The sequence below is a fragment of the Parasteatoda tepidariorum genome, chromosome 12, assembly GCF_982258835.1.
Source record: "Parasteatoda tepidariorum strain Cologne lab strain chromosome 12, Ptep-v5.0, whole genome shotgun sequence".
NCBI classification, from domain to species: domain Eukaryota; kingdom Metazoa; phylum Arthropoda; class Arachnida; order Araneae; family Theridiidae; genus Parasteatoda; species Parasteatoda tepidariorum.
The window spans coordinates 24,231,936-24,255,957 of NC_141766.1; the positions used below are offsets into that span (position 1 = coordinate 24,231,936).

The 24,022-nt window shown below is 29.5% G+C and overlaps 1 protein-coding gene across 2 annotated transcripts in view; it reads left to right on the top strand.

The window, feature by feature from the left end:
* LOC107436206 (glutamate receptor 1-like) overlaps window positions 1–24,022 on the top strand; it is a 147,221-nt gene that overhangs the window by 112,485 nt on the left and 10,714 nt on the right. For both annotated transcript variants that reach the window (XM_016047817.4, XM_071188134.2), the window contains exons 9-13: window positions 4,928–5,143; window positions 7,554–7,909; window positions 12,885–13,083; window positions 16,420–16,670; window positions 18,409–18,517. In XM_016047817.4, coding sequence (XP_015903303.3) covers window positions 4,928–5,143; window positions 7,554–7,909; window positions 12,885–13,083; window positions 16,420–16,670; window positions 18,409–18,517 — 1,131 coding nt within the window. The remainder of the gene's footprint in view (window positions 1–4,927; window positions 5,144–7,553; window positions 7,910–12,884; window positions 13,084–16,419; window positions 16,671–18,408; window positions 18,518–24,022) is intronic.

Consider the following 24,022-nt stretch of genomic DNA (forward strand, 5'->3'; position numbering starts at 1 on the left):
GTTCCTTGACTTCGAAATAAGGAATTTATATTGCTTATATGCCGATCGGCCTGTGTGAAGGTCAGAGAACTGGCCTTGAGTCAACAAGGTTCTGGGTTCGAATCCCGGACAAAGGAATGGATGCTTTTTCATTCTCTGTACTATCTGTACTTACTGTGGAAGCAACGTTGGCCTACCTGATGTGGTGCCCCTGAAAGAGGGGCCAACAAATCTGCCCTTAAGATGCCTGTATTGACAAAAGGTCATTCCCCAGGTGGGCATTGGAATAAAAAGTATTGCTTATATTTTAATATAAATGGAATACTTTTGTTTTACAATCGTTTTTCTTTCAAAACAAATAATAATATAATAATAATCAAATACTTGTGCTACCAGTAGGTACTTCTTGACGAAACTTTCTTTTAAAAATATGCTTCACAGAATTGGTCAAAGGAGCATGTGATCTTAAGTTTGTCATTTTGAACTTAGAGATCTCATTGCATTTAAATCATGCAAAATGAAATACCTAAAGTACTTTCATAATAGTTAAAATTGTGTATAAAATAAAATTTTTATTAATTTAAGGACTATTTTTTATGCTACCAGCTTTAAACTTCAATAAAAGTATATGTGACTAACCTTTTTAGATACTGATGAAAATGTATGGGAAAAGGGCCGTAAGCAGAGATGCCAACTGCTCCGGACGTGCCTAAATAATTTAAAAAACGGTGAATAATTACAATGTAAATTTGCAAATATTTGACTAAATTTGCTTTTTTTTAAAAAGTTTAGCATGATATAACTATTACAATAGTGGCGAATTATATAGGCCTTCGAATTATTTAGAAATAGTGGTGGATAAAAAACAAATAAATTGAATTTAGTAAACGAAGAACCACAATCAATAAACTACCACTCGAAAATATTTATTCGCTGTCCGGAGCAAGTTGGCATCTCTGCGTAAGGCCTCAGACGCCCAGTTCCACTACAACGAACGAACGAACTGGTGATAATGTGTGATATTCACCGTTTAAGAGTGAATTCGAATATGTAGAGGGCAAGTAAGAAAAATCTGATCATAGAAAGCAGTAATTACTTCATCTCCGTTTTCTTAAATTATTAGACGCTTTAGAGATCAATTGCCTGCCTGTTTAACAGCTATATATAACAAAGAAAACTAAATCTTTTGTTTTTATTAAAATAATGTGTAATTAAAATCAAATATTATTTTTCTTATTTAGTAGTACATGTTAATATGCTTCAGGACTTCTATGTTTTAACACCTTCAGGTTTTAATATTCACTATGAAATTTTTTTGAATAACATTTTAAAAACAAATTGTTCTTTTCAGGAACTTTAACAAGCTCTTTACAAAATACTTGGAAATTCAAAGTAGCTTAAACCTTTTGTGTGCGATTTTCGCGCATTCTATTGATTTTATTGTAAAAAAAGTTTCACCTTGAATAAATTTGCTGAAGCTTTTTTTTTCTCATGGATTAAACTTGCAATTTCTTGTTATTTGGGTAGGTGTTTTTATAATACACCCTCTTGGCTTTTCATATCGAATCACGTTAAGTATATTTAAAAATGCATTTGAAATTAAAAATTTCTTTTAGCTTACAGTGTATAAAAATAACATCTGTTAAATTTACGGAAAAAAAATTCAACTGTGTATAAAATCGTTTATTTCGCAGAAAAATGCTGTTATTTAAAAACAGACGCCTATTTACGCAGATAAGTACTGTAAATAAAATAATTGTGAATATTATGAATAGTAATATAATTCTGGCATTAAATAATTATGCCAGATTTGTGGTTGGTGTAAGCCAAGAGTAGCATTTGTACGACAAGTTGAAACAGGAATTCACACCTGGGTGATCTCATTGAAAGGCGAGGGCTCTGTAATCTGAAAAACCGCAGCTCAAGTGTCTCAGTAAGAAGAATAATCTAAAATAGTTTTTTTCTTCAAAGTTAAATTTATTTAGTATTTAATATTTAAGAGATAAGAGGTTTAAAACAATAATGGTTCACCCGTATAAAAATTTCCGGCAGCTTAACTTGCCAAAAAAGTATATCTAAAGAAGTATAATAATCAAGCAGAGCATCATTTTGATAATCAAATCGAGCCACACTCGTAATAATCGTAAAATGATTTGAAAAATGTGTAGAGTTATCGCATTCTAAGAAAAACTGCGACTAACTAAAAAGGATAAGAAGGTTAAATGACGGTTTTAATCTGTTTATGATTGGGATGAAGAACTGAGATTAATCGGTTTGTTAACAAAACAGCTTTAAAGCGTCAAATATGCAGAGAAAGTCTGTAAGAAGGATGGAAATTTTTTATAGTGCGTGGATAATGGGTAAAAATATTTTAAAAAAACGTCTGTACTTTTCTTTAACCCTTTGACGGTCAGGGAAATGAGCAGTTTTCGTTTCATTAATTCGCACAGTATTACGTGCAAACAGTAGTCGAAAGTGGCATCTGTTTTCCACCTCCGTTCTTCCGAAAATGTCACCCTTCTCTGGCGATGCCAACTGCTCCGTCTTCTGGAATTGTTATAATAAAGTGGAAGCAAATTATGTAGTAAATTTCGTTGGAGAAGGACAGTTATACGCCTACTTTTTAATAGAGTAACCAGTAGATTGTTGCTTTAACGGTGCATTTTATATGTTACTAATAGTTTTTGATATTTAGTGGTGAAAATCTTACTTAAAAGGAGAAATGCTAAACTGAAAGTAACTTGACTTTCGCCATCACTAGGAAATACTATTTTACAAAGCGGAGCAAGTTGGCTTCTCTGGATGCGGTAGATAGCTCGCCTCACGTGTTTTAAAAATTTCTTAAAGTATTCGTAGTACATATAAATAACAGTTTTCACGTACTTTTCGTTTTTAACATAGTCAATGCAGAATAATAATGGCGAACGAGCTCAACTCGTCAGCGCGCATTGGGGAAAAATTTCACTACGCGAGTAGTGCTCGTTACTTCATTACGGTCAAAATCTTGCACCCGAGCGGAACTCGTTTGCGCGCATTATGAGGCACGATTCGATTGCGAGCTGAACTCGTTCATAACCGTCAAAGGGTTGAACAGTTTTTTTTTTCTGTAAAAAATTGGATTTCTTCTATAACTTTCGCAGTTTTCTTACAGTGTAGAATAAATAGACAGAAGTTCATATGCGTAGGTCAGCAAAAAAGTTTGCTAACCTCTCTACAGAATAATGAAAATATAATTTTCCATTTTTTAAATCAAAAACATTATTTACTTCTAGTGATAATTTTTTTTCAAGTTTTCTGAAACCTTTAAAAAAACCACTATGCTCGATTTACGAACTAACGAGTTGATTTTTCGATGAAATTAATTAAATCATTCTTCCTTTTAAAGTTCAATTAAATATTTAAAATAATCAGAAAAGAAATAAGGAAGCAAAAGTTTAATTATAAGAAAATATTTAAAATATACTTTAAGCAGATCTAATTCTGAAAGAACTAAATGAATGAAATAAATGATTGAAATAAATTGAGTGAATGAAAAATGAAGCAAAGCATATTCCAAGATTTAAATTTTTTAATAGTTGTGTTTCGTTTGATCGAACATAAATCAAAGAGTAATGAATAGAAGTAACTATGAATAAAAAGATACTGAAGTTTTTTTTTCCAAGTGAAGTTATTTTAAATATATAATATATCTTTCACAAAAGACCTTTAAACGCTGATTCAATTTTTTCTGCTTTATTTCATTCTACCTTTATCAGATTCAGTATCAATTAAGTTTTTAATCAAATTCCATTTTAAATAAAGTTTTTTTTCTTCAATTTTTAATCGTTTCAAAATGGAAACAAAAGTTTATTTTATTTTCGCACCATTAAAAAAAAAAAAATAATAATAATGATTAATTGTGTTATAGGCAGCCTCACGATAACATAAGCGCATTATTGGTCATTCGAAATACAAAACACGCATACTTTTATATTTTGAATAACCAATAAGCAGGAAACATAGTAGAATAACAACTGTGGTAGAATAACTGTTGGACTGCTGGAGAACAGCTGTTGCAGAACATATCTGAAAGAAAAAATATTGAGTCACAAATCAGTAGAGCAGATTATTTAATAACAAATATGTGAAATAACTGTTGAATAAAAAGAAACGTATAGAAATAACTGTTCAATAGCAAATCTGTAAGAATAACTGCTCAAAAACAAATCTGAAAGAATAATTGCTATAACATATTTATATGAATTTGATTCTCCAAAATGGACCATGGCAGATTGATAGTTAAAACAAAAAAAAAGTTAAATCGTACTCAAAGATTACGGATTGAGTTTAAATGGTGGCAAATTGATTATAACTACTTTATCTGTTAATAAAATTTCTCTAACAATCCTCCAATGGTGTAGCTTAATGAGGTGGAACTTTAAAAACAAATTTATCATTTTTTATTGTCATTTTTAAATATCGAAGAACAGAAAACTTCCACAATGTATCGTTAGACAATTTTTGACTAATTAGCTCATATTATGCTCACCAAAAGAAATATCTGTTAAATTTAGTAAAGAAAAACTGTCAACTTGTGTGTAAATATAAAACAGTTTACTTCACAGAAAAATACTGTTATTTAAAAACAGGTGCCTATTTTAAACAGACAAGTACTGTTATTTTAACAAACAAACTATGTTATTTCAATAAAAAGGACTCTATAAGATAGCTATGTCAGGATTGTAGTCGCTGCGAGTCGAAAACAGCTTTCGTGTGACGAGTCGAAGCTGGAATTCGAACCTGGGGCACATTATTGTTAAGCGAGTACTGTGTCCCTTTTTTTATTTGACCTTCAGGTTATAGGTTCAAAATGTGAAATAATAACTGAAACTTTGTAATGCGACCAATTTTTAAAATTATATTTGATATATTCTTTGAATAATTTCTCATAACTGATAAACCTTTTTAGGAAGAGCCATATTTGATGTACAAAGTGGCGGAATCAGGTGTAATTTTAGAAGGCAATGACATGTTTGAAGGTTATTGTAAAGATTTAGCAGATTTAATAGCTGATAACTTAAAGATCAGTTTTATAATAAAATTAGTAAATGATTCTGCTTACGGTGGAAAAGACCCTACTTCTAATGTTGGATGGAATGGAATGGTTGGCGAGCTCATAAGGAAGGTACAATAATTCATTTCATTTCTATAAATATAAAATATTAAAAATGAATAATTATGTTACCTGAGTAATGTCACTGTCACGTACAGGTAAAAAAATAGATATTAGGTGCCTAATATTAGATTTTCTTATGAAATATTCAATCTTGGCCCGAAATATATGATTTAATTAAATAAGTTCGTTAAGATTTATGAGAAATTTTAAGCATCTTTAACAAACATTGCAAGAAAATATACAGACTGAGAGTCCCCTACGTGACTGTGAAATTTCTCATTCAATGTGTTTATGTGTTTGATTCATCTATTCAAAGGTCAGACACTTCGTCACTAAGCAATTAGCCTTAATTTGGCTTCCCAATATTTCCGAATAATGGAATATAGAGATAATAGTGTAGTGCATATGCTGAAGAATATGCTTCTTATCCATGGAATGAATTAAGTGACATAATGGAACACTGTAAGAAATTCCGGATCAAATTAAGGCATAAAGTACCGGCACAAGGGGTACTGTTTCTGTTTAATGTAGTTTTCAAAATGAAATATAGATGGCAGCACAAAGTGACGTGATTAGTAAATGCTTATTTTATATTTTATGTATTATGTAGTTTAGTTCTCCATGTGTTTTGTCTCAATGAAGTTGTGTTATTAAAACCGGTATAGTAATTTAAAAGTGATTATTTCCCCGAGAATGAATACCTTTTACAGGTGCCTGATCGTTAAAATCCACTTTATTGCAAAATCCATTTTTACCGTAAAATATTGTATCATAATTTTTAAAGTATTTATTTAATTAGGTGGATTCAGGGATTTCACAGTAATTATTACTGTAAAAATTGCGGTATATCAGATTTTTTGTTCCGTAATATGTTCCGGTAAAAATGAATTTTGCGGAATTAAGTACCGGCATCCTGAAATTCGTTACATTTTACTGTCATTTGATCCGGAATTTTTCATAGTCCCGATAGATGATTGAGTTTACCTGATTTTAAAAAAGATTAGCATGCAGATTATCACGTAAAGTCAAAACACGAACTTACTCAACAGCAGCAGATCGTGGAAATTATAATTTGATCAGCTTTAAATTCGTAAAAGTCACCGGGATTTCATTTCAAAATTTGCTGCCCTTTCCTTGCCATTATGAACTCAATCCAAAAGCTCAAATAATGCAAGGCAGCCAGACGACTCTATGACAAATAGAGTAATCACCAGGGAGCATTACTAGTACGCACGTAACTCTATGTTAAATACTTAATACACATTATATTGAATTATTTCAGTTAAAAAAATAGTTTTAATCACGTAACTTCAAAAATAGATACTAACCTACTGACTTACAACAAAATATTTTTTATAGATAGAGGATTCATTGCTTAGAGCTCATGGTTATAAGTTAAAAATAACTACATTTTCTTTCTTTCCTTTTTTTTTTTATAAATAAAAAATTTAAATCAATCAAGAAAAATTGCCTGATGCCATTACACAGCGTTTACTAACTAGTTAATTTATTTTATTATTTTACTCATAATAGTACAATATGTATACAATGTATGTAATATGTGATGACCAAAGTATCTATAAGAAATTTACATAATTAATGCCAAAAATATTTTAAAAAAATACCATGGTATAGGAATTGTACTACAAAAACTTCCCTAAAGGTACAAAGCTCGTTTAGCAAAAAATCATGAAGATCCAAGCATTCTCTATCATTATGTCACTTTTTCAGTACTTCCCACGTCTGTAATACGTAACATTTAAATAAAACTAAGTAGATGGAAAATTGGATTTTACAATTAAAAAATTTGAAAAAAAAACTAATGTTTGTTAAAATGGAGAATCTAGTACACTCTAAGAAATTCCGGATCAAATTCCGGTAAAAAATTTCAGCACTCTGGCTGCCGGTACTTTTTTATCGCAAAATCCATTTTTACCGGAACATGTTTCGGCACAAAAAAACTGCTATACCACAATTTTTACAGTAATAGCTAACGTAAACTCACTGAATCACACTAATTAAATATGCATTACTGTAAAATTTACGGTATAATATTTTAGGGTAAAAATAGATTTTACGGTAAAGTGGATTTAAAGGATGGTGCAACCAAAGTTTCTGTTCCTTATACCATATTTGAACCGGAATTTCACCAGTGTAAGAGTTAATTAAAATAAATAATAACAAAAAGAAATACTGTTATACTACTTAACGTGTGATAATGAGTTATACTACGCATAGAAAACAAAAAATGAAAAATATATCTATGATCGCAATAAGCATTCTAATTAACTTTGATAATTAAAAGCTTAATTTACTTTTGCATTAAAAGCAGCTTTTAAGACGATCCCTTTATTATTCTTATTATTTCTCATTTTATAGTATACTTTAATTCCGAGAAACCGTTTCTTTCCTATTTCAGGATGCAGACATGGCAATAGCTCCTCTGACAATTACATCAGCCAGAGAGAATGTAATCGATTTTACAAAACCTTTCATGTCCATGGGAATCAGTATAATGATCAAGAAACCTTTGAACAGGGAGCCAGGTGTATTTTCTTTCATGAATCCACTATCCGAAGAAATCTGGATGTGTATCATCTTCGCTTATGTAGGAGTATCTGTTGTACTATTTCTTGTTAGCCGATTTTCACCCCATGAATGGCGTTATGAAGATAACTACTTGGGTCCATCAGCTTCTAATGATTTTTCTTTGCATAACAGTCTTTGGTTTTCTCTAGGCGCCTTCATGCAACAGGGTTGTGACATTTGCCCCAGGTACAAGGGAATTTGATGTTAGGCATGAGTGTATTGGTGTACCTTTTGTGCTTTTCCTCATCATCTCTGAAGTAAATCCTCGATGTATTCATTTGAAGCTTTTTTTTGATAAATATAATAAGACATTTTTAGTTAAATTTATTTGTTTTTAATTTCATCTCAGTTTTTGTTTCTTATTTTTTATGTGGTGCCCTCCTTATATATATATATATATATATATATATATATATATATATATATATATAATCAATCAATCCCCTTATGTTTACATTTAATATATTTTTTTTAATTAAAATTAAAACATTTTTCTCAAAAAGGGAAATTTTGTCTGCAAGTAAGATATAAAATAGCCCTGATAAATTTATATGTTATATAAAAATGCCCTTTGTAATTAAAGAATTGCTAAATTAGTTTCTTAAACGGGATATAAAATGTATGAAATAATCAGTTATATTAAATGTATACCATTAACAACAATAAATCTATAAAGATGCATACATTAAAAAGAGTTAATTCGATTAAGAATTTTATTAACCCCAGTAATGATATTTTATGTAATAATGCGTGGAAGTGAACACGAATTCATTGCGTATCGGACATAAATACTAAAAAGGAAATATTTGAGCTATCTGAGTTTAGTGTTTCAATATCAACATTGCTCGTCGCTTATGTTTTACGTGAGACATTTATCGGAAGTATTAATAAAACAAACGCGTCTCTAATAGCGAGCACTGAGCACGAAAGTATTTGGAGAAAATTGTATAATGTAACTCATTTCCATACACAACTGTTAATTCCATTGCAAAAATGCGAAAATAGAGTTCTAATACACTAGCATAATAATGTAGATATTTATATTTTTTTAATGTAAGCTTTTGTGAGACAAATGATTCCAACATATTTTTGTCATCAATAATAATTATTTAAAAAAGAATTTTCGCATTAAAATTCATCTAATGTAATTTAAAAAATTACTTTTGCGCATTCAATTTGTTAAAAGAAGATTCACAACAGCTTTTCCGATAGAAGAATTTGTGCCTTGCACAAATACTTCTATCGGCGCTGTTCGATCGGCGGCAGTGTTGGTCTCAATAAAGAATTAAATTTTAAGATATGTCATCTTTAAAAGTTCTTTTTTGATAAAGTTTTTAATTTTAAAATATTTTGCAAAAAAGAAAGTGAAATGCGTATTAAAACTTCACTCTGAATTTGAGTAGTATAAATGAAAATAGTATCTTTTTATGAAAAAATTAATATAGAACGGAAAGAAAATATTTTTGTTGCATTTCATTTTCGAAAACAAAATAGAATTTAAAATTTCTTAATAACGTTAACTATTATTATAAACAATTTTTTTTTCAAATTTTTCATCACTCCCGAGATTTAAAAAAATTAAAAAACAGTTTTGAATATTTTTAAAATCCAAAACATACGAAAAAAGCAAAATTTTTTATTTTCCTTTAAGTAAATAACAATACACGTATGGGCAAATCAACAGAACGTTGCACATTATGCAGCAAATTAAACTCTAAACAAATATTTAAAGCATAATTATTTTATTATGAACTTTGAACCCTCTCTTTGCATGTCATTTTTTGTTGTCCCCTCAAAATTGCTGTTTTCCCTCTCAGCTTTCTTAACCTAGCACATCATCCTCACAATTGTGTCAATCGCAGATTTCCCATATGTATTGATGGGGTAGACGTCACATTCAATGTTACGTGTTGACGTCTTAAGAAGATCGAGAATGTTGCAAATGTCACTATTTTTAATCATGTGTAATAATTTTTATTATGAAATTTATAGTAAATTCAGGTAAGTTGTATCATTTTATAAATTCATCACTCACTTTGAAAAATATTTTTTCTCTAATATCAATAGCGGCGCATAAAAGGTAAGTATGCTAAAGAAAGGTGATATAATTTAAAAAATATTAAAAATATTTTTAGTTCTGTTTAAAGAATACTCATTTGGGTTTATTATTTCAGTCATATTTAATAATGCACTCCCTCAGTCCGGAGATTCCAACTGCTCCGGACGCGTCGAAATAATTAAAAAAAGCGGTCAATAACTACAAGGTAAATTTTACAAGTATTTGACTATTTTTGCTTGCTATTTAAAAGGTATAGCATGACATGAGTACTATAAAATGGTGAATTATATAAGACTACGAATTATTTAGAAATAGTGGTGGATAAAAATCTACTAAATTGAATTTATTAAACCAAGAATCACAATTAATAAATTATCACTTTAAAATATATATTTGCTGTCCGGAGCAACTTGGCATCTCTGTCCGTCTTAAATTAGTTGCTACATTTTCATACTTTTGTACTGATTATTGATACTGATGATTTTCTGATTTTATTTGAATATTTATCAGAGATTTTAGAACGCTATTCTATCAATCAACAGTATTTACTTACCATATATTGCCTCCATTTCATCCTAAATCATTACCAAATTAGTTTAAGAAATCCAGAGTTCGCACAGCCTTAAGCCACGCCCATTTTGTAAAGACTCTTCCGCCAGTAATCGCATAAAACTATCTTCTAGCTAATGAATCGTGACTTCATTAGTAGCATGATTTTACTCGCGTCGATTTTCTAAACTGCATCGGAAATTATTTATGACTCCATCTACTTGAAATGTAGCAACTAATTTAGGATTTTTTTTTTATCTAAATATTGACCTAACTTGGGACGGAGGGAGCATTTTTTTTTAAAATTTTTAAACTAAAATTTTATTTACGTAACAGGTTTATCACATACGTCTTTTAAAATATGTAACAGTCATGGCGTCATAGCGATAAGTTGGTTTGAATTTTTTTTTTATTTCTAAAATCATAACCCAGATATATCAGACCATAATTATTTCCCCGAAAAGGTAAGAAAGGCATTTCTTTTATTATTCAAGGTTAGAAAATGAACATTTTAAACTGAAAATAATGAACAACATGTATAATTGAAAAACTTAGCAGCGTGATAACTTAAATAAGTCACTTAAATGTAACATCGTTGTTCACAAAAGGTAAGGCAACTCCGTCTTTGCATTATAACTAATATTTGTCTTGAAAAATTAATATCTATAACCAGTTAAGCACGGAATTTAATTCTATGAAATCCCCACACGGTGCGAAATTAAAATCAAGCAATGACGTATTTGAAAGTCGAACATTAGGCCAGAATTCCTATAATAATTTTTTTTTAATAATTTTTTTTTATATAATATATAAAAGATTTTTTTAACAGTTTTATCATAAATTTAGAACTGTTCTTTTTATAATTTTTTTAAATTTTTTTATTAACAATATTCGAGTTTTTTAATAGTCAATGGTATTTTTTTACACAATAAGTAAACATATCAAACGAATCTCAATGGAGATTTGGTCTGACGTGTATAGACGTCAAACACACCACAATAGAGATCTGTTCCGGCGTGTATAGACGTCAAACACACAATAATAGAGATCTGGTCCGGCGTGTATAGACATCAAACGCACCACAATAGAGATCTGGTCCGGCGTGTATAGACGTCAAACGCATCACAATAGAGATCTGGTCCGGCGTGTATGGACGTCAAACACACCACAATAGAGATTGGTAAGACGTGTATATACGTCAAACGAGCTTAACTGGTTTAACTGTTTAGGAAATGTCGACAAAAATACCTGGAAAGGTAGGCTTTTTATGGAATCTGAGAAACAGGTTTATCAAACATAAATTATTAAAATAACTTATGCATAGAAATAATGTTTACAAATATTTTCATGGTATGAAATCTATTGGTTGTCGTATTATCCTATTTGTGTTATAATGATCATAAAATTAGAAGCGTTGAACTAGTTTTAACATTAAGAACACTTAAGCAATTATATCCGTAGTAGACTCAAGAAATTAATCTGGTTGTTCAAGTTCAATTAAAATAATTTAATTTAATTGGATTTATAGGAAAACAAATTGCGGTTTTTTGAGGCTTCTGTTGAGGAAAAATTTTATTTGCTGCTGTTTTGCAGAAATTTTATTACAAAAACATAAAGAATCTTAAAAAAAAAGTTAACTAGCCGAACTTGCAATTTCATGTTTTGCACTGAAGAAGCTATTTTTGTAAGAATTTAATTAACAAAAGTGAATTAAATGAACATTATTTGTTGAGTACTAGTTTCTAGATTTTTAGAATTAAGTACGACACAAAAATAACGAAATATTTTGTTTTGTTTTAAATGTTAGAGATCAAAAAGAATCATTTTTTTGAACATTTAGAAGAAAATTATCATTTAAGTGAAAATCAATTTTTCCCCATTATACAAAAATTCTAACCAAAACAGCTAAATGTTGCGCAAAATAGAAGCAAATTATATTTAAAAAAAATTTCCTTTTGAACTCAGAATAAAAGCAAAAGCCAGACAATTTGTTGGTTTAATTATATTCTCAATATTTCTACAAGACATAATCAATCTTTTTAATTTAATGATGAGGAAACTAAAATTCTTAACGCTCCAAATGCTAAGTATAACATATAACTACAGTTTAACGAATGAGAAACCAATCGATGTTATGCAGATTTAATTTTTTTCTAATTTATGAAATTAAATTGGAATTTTTTTTTTTTTATCCTCGAATATGAGAAAAATATACATGCTTTTTTTTTACATAATTCTTCTTTTATATGCCATGGGGAAATAAATCCAAATCAGCATAAAACAAACGGAAATAAATTGCATTTCTATACTAGAGCAGTTTAGACTAGTATTTTTGTTTCAATTGTGATAGTTACATTTAATCAGAAGTTGAAATATTATGAAAATATTTCGCTTTATTTTAAAACCTGATAGCAATCTAAATTTGAAAAACTCTTCTGAGACAAAGTGCAAATGATTTTTTTTGTTTGATGTAAAAAGACAAATAGATTTATAAAAACTAAGATATTAAAAGACATTAAAAATAGATTATGCAATGTCATATTTTATTCTCAGGTCTATTGCGGGCAGGATCGTAGGAAGTGTTTGGTGGTTTTTTACTCTTATAATTATTTCATCCTATACAGCCAACTTGGCGGCTTTTTTAACTGTAGAACGTATGGTTACTCCAATTAATTCAGCTGATGATTTAGCAAAACAAACAGAAGTTGAATATGGAACCCTAATGCACTCGTCGACACAGGAATTTTTCAGGGTAAGTATTTATCAAAGATAGATAATTATCAAGGGCATTCACATTTTCATTAAAAGGTTATTCCCAATTATGTCAATTGAAATCGCCACACGTATCACTGACAAAATCTTGGAATTTATTGATAAAACATTTCTATTGACTCACCTAGAAGTGGCCGTGATTTTTACACTTCAATTTTGCCTATCTTTTATGTTTTTACTTATTTTTAGTTTCTCGTGTGCTATTGCTGGATCTTGTATTATTTTGACGGACATTTTGATTGGGCACTGATATGGAATCCCTTTATCTGAGATGATAGACATATTAATTAATAAATTATAAGTTTCGTAAAAAATAGATAGTTCAGTTGTAATAAAATTTATAAAATTCATGGACATAGCTTTGATATGAATAATACTAGTATGTTCTGCAATTACTTTTTACTACTGGTTAAAAGGTGATATTGGAAGAAAAAATATGCACTCGGTCTTAATCGTTTTTCTAGTTATTGTTCTGATAGTTCAACATTTATCATGCCACCCCATGTAAAATACCGATTACAGTCACATTGTAAAAAAATTCCGAATCAATGTACGGTAAAAAGTACTGGCACTCTGAAAAACGATACATTTCACCGTAAAATCCATTCCAAAGAAAAAAATTTACGGAACAAAAGAAATCTGATGTACCGTAATTTCTACAGTAATATTTACAGAATCACTGAAATTAAATAAATATTACTGTAAAAATTACGGTATAAAATTTTACGGTGAAAATGGATTTTATGGAGGCTGCTCTGTGGGTATCAGAACTTTTTATTGCAATTTCATTTGAATTTTCTTACTGAGCAGTAGATACACTCTCAAATCTAATCAATCTCAACTCCCTGATATCGAATAAAATTTCTACAATTTAATTAAGTACCGTACCGTAATTTTCACAGTAATATTTACAGAATCACTGTAATTAAATAAATATTACTGTAAAAATTACAATATAAAATTTTACGGTGAAAATAGATTTTATGGAGGCTGCTCTCTGGGTACTAGAACTTTTTATTGCAATTTCATTTGAATTTTTTTTTTACTGAGCAGTAGATACACTCTCAAATCTAATCAATCTTAACTCCTTGATATCGAATAACATTTCTACAATTTAATTAAAGCTTTAAATCAAACCATTATGTTAAATTTGAGTACTTACAAAGCAATCAATACATATCTTATACAATATATTCGATGCAATGTATTCGATGCAATAGATGCAAGTTCAAGAATGATCAATATGCAAGATAAGATCGCTAATTTCTTATTACTGTATTAAAAATGCTGCAAAATTGATTTATCATTAGATAAAAAGTCATTCAGGGTGATCCGTTTATTTTTGGCACACTGTACAATATTAAAATAGGAGATAGTTTAGAAATAAAATAGAATTCGTTTTTCGTCAAACAAATTATGCAACAAAAATGTTTTTATCACTCCACTGCATTAAATTACTATTTATAGATAGAAAGGAAAATAACCTTTCTTCTTTAAAGTAAATAGAAGAATATATTTAGGTGCTCTGTGCGTACAGTTGAAAGAATTTTTCTTCCTGATGCACCTTCCTGTCGTCTTATATTGTACTATTTTTCTCAAGGTGGGATTACTGTTAATCTAGAAATCTCACAGACTTCCCCCTGCAGATTTTCTTCCATTGCCATCAGATAGGAAAATGTCAGGAGTTTATTCTTCGTTGGAATTCTTTGAGATGCTGAAAATAACACTCTTTAAGCGCACAAAATTGGAAAATTTATTCCCTTTATACTCCTTTGCACTAAATTGAAGTTTCTCAAATTCAGCCCTTCTCGAATCAAGAGATTTCTTTTCAGTTTTCAATCAGTTTTATTTTTTATTTTGTTTGCATGCTTCACTAGTTCATAATTCAAAATTATGTGTGCTGTTTCAAGCGCAAATTTGAAGAATTTGATATGTTTGTGCAAGTATACGTTGCGTAAAAAGAAATATTATGTTATATATTTTCATTTTCTAAGTTTATCTGTGGATTTTTTCGCACATAACTAAATGAATGAAATAAATTGCACGTATTGAAACAGGTTTACCAAAGATCTAGGGAATTTAAAATAGTGGTAGTAAATTTACGTTGATACTTGTAGGATATTTTTTGACCATCCCATTTTGAAATTTTGAGATATGGCGGCATATACTTCTTGTACATTTAACAAATTACTGCGCATTTGTCAGAAATGTGTTAAAATGCCGACGTTTATTTTGCTTTCGTCACCACTTTTTAAAAATTAAAAGACCTATCAAAAAACTTGGTAAGTATTATTTTACAATGCATTTAAATGTGTTTAATTTTTACGTATTTTATTCAACTAAGATCTGACTATAATGTAAAGAGCGCTTAATATTAAAACCTGCATACATTTTTATAAAAAAATTATTTTACTTATGCCTTTAGAAAAAGGCAAATTGTGAAACTAACTAGATTAGGTATTTTTTTTATAAATTGTCCTTTAACGTTACTTATATTCATATTCAATGTTTTATTTTAAATGTATCTAGAATTATCATAAATATCTTCTTTTTATTGCAAGTTTTAAATTCTCAACTAAAATATATATAATCTACTACTTAAGAAATCAACACGGTTACCACGATAAGAAAAAAATATTTAGTGATGTGAAATTTTTAATGAGACTGGCATAAATTTTAAAGGATTTAATTTAATTACTAAATAATAAAAAAATAGTTCTGTACTTCGAATTCCATGCAATTAAAAAAGAATATATATATATATATATATATAGCTTCTAACCACCATGATGACCTTGGTCTACAAAGGGCTGTTGCGAAAATGATTTCCTTTTAACAAGAAATGATTCAGACAGTTAGTACTTAATCTAGAGCTTGTGGTAATATAATAAAAAGCAATAGTTTCAACTTTTTCTGGAGAGAGTTTTATGTAAGCAATCACATGCATTTGTGTATTTTCCGTTAGTTGGAAACTACTGACACATGTAATAAATCTGCAGCAAATTTGATTCAAAAATATCATCTTTACAAAAGCACTGCTGATCATTTTACTGCAACAAACCTTTTAGTCGATACTTTTCTTTCCATTTAATTCCCAAAACAGCTTTATAAAATGGTTTAAAAAAATTTTTTTTATTGCAAAAAATTATTTGTATGGTTTAAATTGGCAAATGAATTTCCTTTTTTTTAATTTAAACCTTAACAGGTGAACATGACACGAAATTAATTTTAAGCAATAAAATATTTTACTTTATATACCATATCTTTTTTTAGTATGATAAATGTGAAAATTTAAGGTTTAATTTCATATTAAAAGCTACAAAGTGGGAAAATTCCTGTGTATGCCCGCATGTGGGAATTCATGAACTCCAGAAAACATGTATTTGTGCGCACCTATGAAGAAGGCATCCAAAGAGTTCGAGAATCAAAAGGAAAATATGCTTTTCTAATGGAATCAACCAAGAATGAATACATTAACGAACGAAAACCATGTGATACCATGAAAGTGGGAAGGAATTTAGATGCTAAAGGTTATGGTGTTGCAACACCCGTAGGATCAAACCTAAGGTAAATATTTCTTTCATGCATGAGAAAATAATTTTGCATATTGAACGATTTAACTAATTTATCAAACATTTTCTCAAAAGAAGTAGATAAAATTTATGAACTGAATTTTGAAACTAGATTTATGAATTAGGGATTGAATTTGAATGAGGTGTTACCTTAAGTGGAAACTTCATGTTTTCGAATTTTACTCGTTTATTATAATTTCTTTCATTTTATTTTTATTGTTTCTTTGTTGAACAAAATTTTATAACGCTTTAAAACTGCGTATCAATTTTTATACATGTAATATTCGTGGAATTCTTGAAACATCATGTATTTGATGAATTACTTTTAGACTGATAATGTTTATTTCTCTTAAATGAATGTATTTTAATTATGATGAGAATTATACAAATACGTGATTTCAAATCAATTGAAAAGTGTACACAAAAAACACAAACTTCTTAAAAATATCTTAAAATAAGCCCGTTTAAAAATGAGGCAAATTCACTTTTCTTTTTCAGAATTAAGTTTATTGAAAAATAACTTTCAAAAATTGCATATAAATTTTCATAAATGTATTATTCCATAAATTCTTGAATCCCCGTGTAATTGACGAATGCCTTTCAATCTGATCAGCGTTTATTTCCTTTAAAAGTGTATTTTTCATGTGAGGAGAATTTTACATATATATAATTTCAAATAAATTGAAAAATTCACAAAGAAACGCAAATTTATCAAAAATATTTAAAATAAGCCTGCTTAAAAATGAGACTAATTCCCCTATTCTTATTCAGAAATATATTTATGAGAAAATAATATTTCAAAATTGCGCATCAATTTTAATATAGATATTATTCAACAAATTCTTGAATCACCATGTACTTTAAAAATGATTTTCAAGCTGATAATGTTTATTTCTTTTATTTAAATATATTTTAATTATGATGAGAATTTTGCTATTATGTGATCTTAAATAAATTGAAAAATGAAATTGGAAAATAAATAAATTGAAAAATAAGCCAGCTTCAAAATGAGACTAATTCCCCTATTCTTATTCAGAAACATATTCATTAAAAAAATAACATTTCAAGATTGCGCATTAATTTTAATATAGATATCATTCAGCAAATTCTTGAATCACCATCTATTTTAAGAAAGATTTTCAAGTTGATAATGTTTATTTCTCTTAAATAAATTTAATTTAATTAAGATAAGAATTTTACAAGTGAATGATTTTAAACAAACTGAAAAGAGCACAAAAATATAAAATTCAAAAAAATGTCTTAAAATAAGTCAGCTTAAAAATTAGACTAATTCCCCTATTCTTATTCGGAAATAAATTTATTCAAAATTTGGATACAAGTTTCGAAGTGAACTAAAATAAGCAAAAGCGAAATAGCAGAACCAAAAGATTTAATGCAAATGAGGTAAACACTTGATTCACATTTTCCTTTTATCTTCCATGTAACTAAAATTATTCAAAAATACAAAGATTGATTTAATGCAAACCAAGAAAATGTAATGCAGCATACACACTCTGTATTCAACTCAATCTTTTTTGAAAAAAAAATCCTCTTTTAAAAATTGCGAGAAATAATTCAACACCGCTATGAGCAAGAAAATTAGCATCCAATTTCTTCTTTTTCCCGCAATTTGAATGATTATACATTTCTTCTCATTTTTCATTCTGTTGAATATTAAAAGTTGAATATCATTTTCCCAAACTTCAATCTTTTTTTTATTCTACATATTTCAGGGACCGTTTAAATCTTGCTGTTTTGACAATGCTGGAAAATGGTGACTTGGCTCGCCTGGAAAATAAATGGTGGTACGATAGAAGTGAATGTAAAAATGGAGAATCTAAAGTAAGTTAAAAATGTTAAGAAAATTTATTCAAATATATTTATCAGCGTAAACAAAGTACAATGCAATTTTATTTTATATATTACAACATATTAAATAAAATAAAGAATAATTAAAATAAAATTTTAAAATTGTATTAAGGAAAGAATTCGAAATATTTAAAGCAAGAAGAGAATACAATACCAAATATAAAATACATAAAGCAAATACAAAAGTATGAACACAAGACAAATACATAAGAATAGTACGCGCAAAAGCTTACTTGAGACAAAAGTCCAATCACAAAATTACACTACTGACTGTGAGACACAACTAAATTGAAATAAACATAAGAACAACGCACCCTAATTTATGCAGAAAACGAAAAAAAAATTTATTATTTATAAAAATTTTATTATTTATACATTAATTAAATCAAATACAAATATTTTTTTTCATTTTTAGCACAAAGAAGACTTTTAAAGCACATTAGATTTCAGTATTGCTTTAACAAATTAGTTTTATGATTAGTCACTAATTCTGCGCTGTAATCTGACTTCAATATATCAAAGACAAACGAGTACTTTAATCTTTTCCAGTCCACTGATTTTACTGAGGTAAAAATAAAAAAATACCTTTGCAAAAGTGAGAAATGTGTATTAAATTAATATAATACTCCCCTAAAAATGAAATATACATCCTTATAAATTACAATTATTTCAATGAAATGTGGCCAGTTGAACTCAGCAATAGACCTTTTCTACCGGAATGAGATGTGCAGTGCCTCTACTCTCGCTCTCCCAGAAAATGAGCCCCAAACCGCAATGATTAAAGTACTGAGCTGCTATTGTTCGGGACTGAGGTTCTATCCCAGATGGTAGCTTGAATATTTGATTTCAATATATCTAAGAGAGTCGTAGTGCCTCAGGGGATAGAGCACTCGCCTTTCAATGAGGTGAACTGAGTTCGAATCCCAGCGATGCCTTATAGCCGTAGGTAACTGCTTGTGTGGGAAGTGAAATCGATTGGTGAGTAATGTTGACCAAACTGCTCCTATCCTGTTGCTGTTTGAAAAATTGAGGAGCCTTAACATCTATAACCACCCTCGCACATAGTGGCAGTTGATGATATGCTTTCCCGTACACTCCCGGAAAAACCAGTTCATTGTTCAATCATGATAAGGTACAGCTATTTTACAATCTTAATAGCGTCTTGAATTGAACCATGTTCCCATTCAGTTTGAAGAAAAATATAGTGTAATCAAGGGAAAAATGCATGATAATATGGTTTAAAATAGCACAACTCTAAGGTTACCACTAATTTAAATAACATAACGGTTAATCAAACCTTCTAACAATGAGAGTAATACTTCACCAAAACAAGAACAGTATTAATTCAGCAAAAACATTTAATATAAAATATTTATTTTTTCACATTTCTGATATTCGTTTGCTCACTTTTGTCCATACCTTTGCTTAACCAATTCTATGAAAAGTTTCATTACACAAGTTTCATTCACTCAATTTAAAGCATTACTTAAAATTAAATAATATTTTTTGAAATTCTTGAAATAATATTTCTAAAAAAATATTTTTAAAACTGCAATAAATGAAATTAAGTAATCGAAAAGTAATTTGAAATAAAATTTTCAGGATTGAAACAGTCTGTAAATTGTTCCAAATTTAGGTAATGTTAAAATAGATAATGTGAACTAACTTTTCCCATACAACCTAAAATATAAAAATATTTTAAAAATTACTTTCTAAGACATCAACGATAAGTTGTTACCGAATATTGACGCATACAAAATTTATTTTTATAACATTTGCTTTTTATTTTCTCCTAAGCAATATTCTGAAAACAGCTGGTTTATTTTCGAAGAATTCTTCGTATGTATGTTATTCTTTCAAGCTGTTAAGCAGTTAATAATGTTTGCTAGATTATATTAAATTCCAGGTACTGATATTCTCTTTTCTCTTGAAAACTAGTATTCAGATTTTTATTCCAGAAACATTTTCAATTAGTTACATATTTTCTTTTTAATTTTTGTTTCAAACATATAATGTTATGAATCAATTTATTCTTATGTAATTAATATTCTCCTTTGCTTTTTTCATCATACATGTTTTAAACTTAACATTTATCAAACCTAAAATATGCAATACTTTTATTGGATTATATTAACTATTATATTAATTAACTCATGTTATTATTATCGATTAGTCATTAAATCTTAGAAGGCATATTTAGCACGCTTTAAAATTGTTCCAAGGAATCATGACCTCTACCCATAGAAAAAAATGCCTGATCATGTTTTTAGTTTAAGTAAAAACTACGACTAATGTCTTTCTGTACACTTGAAAAAGTAGTACCATATGATTCGTTCCAAGAATTGCACAAATCTAATTTGACTGAGAAGCCAAATAATAAAGTACGTACTTGGTTGGCGTCGCTGTAGAACTGCACAATGAGATATTGGCGACGGTCAGGGAAACATCCCTGAGGATGATCCGAAAACATTCCATCGCAATTTTGATCCTTTGCAAAGAGGATGGCTCGCCTGCTTTGGTAGCCCGATGACCTGCAAGCGGAGTCGAGCACTTTACGGTAGAACAGTTAAAGGAGGACCAATACCACCCACCCTTGGACACTACCCAGGCTGATCAAAGTTGTCACACACCTGCTTACTGACCAATGAATTGTGATTTGTTCTGTTTGAGATCTAATGCACATTGTCCTCACGCTGTGCACTGAATTTATTGAAGCAACTTTGACTACATAGACTTATATGTAAACTTTTAGTTGGCTTCTGGTGTCACTGTTGCAGACGATTCAGGGCTTATTGAATCATTTAACATTTCATTGTTCGAAGCTGAACCATTTCTTAGAATTGGCAATAGCGGTCCTTCGCCTTTTAGAACGACGATCTTTTATTTTCCTCCTCTTTGAAGATAACATATCCATGATTAAAAAGTAAATGAAGAAATAAAATATGAAAATAAAAAATTAGCAATAATAAAATAAACAAATGTAAACTTTAAAAATATAATTAGCTTTGAAAAAACCTGTTTGTTTTATTATTGAAAGTGTGATAAATATCACATAAAAATATCAAAACTAACGCATTGAAAACGCAAACAAACAAATGCAGTTAGGAAATCAAAACAATTCAGACACGGTTAGGATACTGTTTCAAACAAACTTTTCGTGTCAATAATTAAATTTTGAAAATCCTTTCAATAAAATGATATGAATTCAAACTTACTGGTTGGTAAAAACACTTCTGTGCTTCAGTTTCGCTTCGTGTTGGAAAACGCAAATAAAGAGACGTGGTTTAAATGAAGATAACGAAACTAGCTCATAAGTCCTCAAAAATGCAATCAAAATTCAAAAAAATATATAGATTTTAAAGTGTTCAAAGTAATCAACACATTATCGAAATGCGCCAAAATTAAAAAATTTAAAATTTCATCTATTTTTTTCTATTTTGAAGGTCTATCGCAGCCTTAAGGAAATTCATACCTCAATTTCATACGTGTGAAGAAGTTAGTGAAGACGATTGAAATATTTATAAAAATTAATCTTTTCATTCATAAAAATAAATATATTTCATATTTGTTAATGACAATTTTTATAATTTAAATAGTCTTAGTCTTTTTTTTTCATTTCTTTTTATTTACTATTAATTTCTCAAAAAATACTTTTGAAAAACCATTTAAAATAAATCAATCAAAATAAACATAAAAATAATTACACCACATCACCAATCGATACACAAGCTCAAAAAAGCAACATAAAATTCCAAAACTTCTTAAAATATTTTTCAGTCAAACTCGAAAAATAATCAATTCGTAAGCAGAAACACTTTTTCCATCGAATCTTTCAGAAAAAAATGGCCTGGAAGTACTTAAACTTCTTTTAATAGAACACGTACAGGTCATAATCCCTGTCTTAGAAAGTTTCAACTAAGTCGCTTTAGAGAAGAAGAATTCGCAAATTTTCTGGAAAGAGCAGTTTTGGAAGTTCGGTGGGTTATGACATATAAAGTTCAATATGTCTTATTTGAAGGAACATGTGTAAAGGTAAATTGGTCCCAATAGTGTGGATGTAAACGATTTCATGACTGAAAAGCTTTTAGCGCTCATTTTATGGATAAAGTGTTTCAAGAATCGTGTTTTATAATATTTTTGGTTATTTGTTCCCAATATTTTCTTCATTTTAGTACGAAAGATTCTACATTTTATTCGTTCATGTATGAGAACTATTTTTATTGAAAAACTAATCGAAAGCAATTATTTAATACTTAATAAACCAGTTTTTGATCAGAAACCAGATGTTGCCGTTTTCATCACTGTAAAAATTTATGCCTTCACTATAAAAAATGGATGCTCAAATAGATAGAAAAAGTTTATTCGTTTTTGACAAAACTATTTAGTGGTATATTCTCCAATCCAAAATTTCGTTACAGATATGACATAAATATAACTAATAATAACTTTTCGAGGAAATAATAAATTTTTCGAGGAAACGAATTTCGTCAAAATTCTCGTTAACAATTTCCCACAATGCCTGGCATTGAAGTTAAGAGATGAGGAAACATTTTCGTCATATATTTTAAACATTATATCACACAAATCACGTTATTTCTTGATGAAATGATTCTCAAAAATTAACGAAATACAGCTAAAGGCTTGCTGAGTCATCAAAAGTGAGTTTTATTTTTGAGAGTGCACTGACCATGACTCTCTTGAGAAAACATTGTTTAATGTCAAATTTGCAAATTTTGCAACTCTGATGAAGAAATGGATGCATAAACTTTTAACTGTTGTCAATACTGTAATAAATAACCATTGTCTATATACCAATTTTTAAATAAATTTCTTTAGAGAAGAGGAAATTTCAAATTTTCTGTAAAAAGCAGTTTTGGAAGTTCGGTGTGTCATAACTTATAAAATGCAATATGCCTTGTTTGAGGGTAATACACTATCTAGCCATTAATGACCGAACACCCCTGGAACGGCAGTTGGACTCGTCCTGGCGGAATAAATACGGAACCTGTGGTGGGGGAATGACCATTCGCAAGCAGGCGACGGCCATACGAGCGTTAACAGTGAAAATGAGTAGCTGGCGAGAGCTGAATGAGGCGGAAAGGGGCATGATCATAGGCGCTCACCGATTTGGTCATTCCATACGTGTCATCTCCGACAAGTTTCAGATACCACGGTCAACAGTTGGTGACGTCGTGTTGAAATGGGAACGAGAGGGAGAGATAAAACCGCTGCCCCGACCCGGCATGCCCAAAATAATGTCCGACAGGGATCGACGATCTCTTCGACGTGTAGTGAAGGCAAACCGACAAATGTCGTTGGACACTGTCGCTACCAACTTCCGGGCTGCATCTGGCAGTGTTGCCAGTACACGTACCATTCGTCGGGAGCTGATTGCACAAGGATTCCATGGACGAGCAGCAGCACATAAGCCAAACATCTCTCCATCAAACGCCCGCCACCGATTTTAGTGGTGCAGAG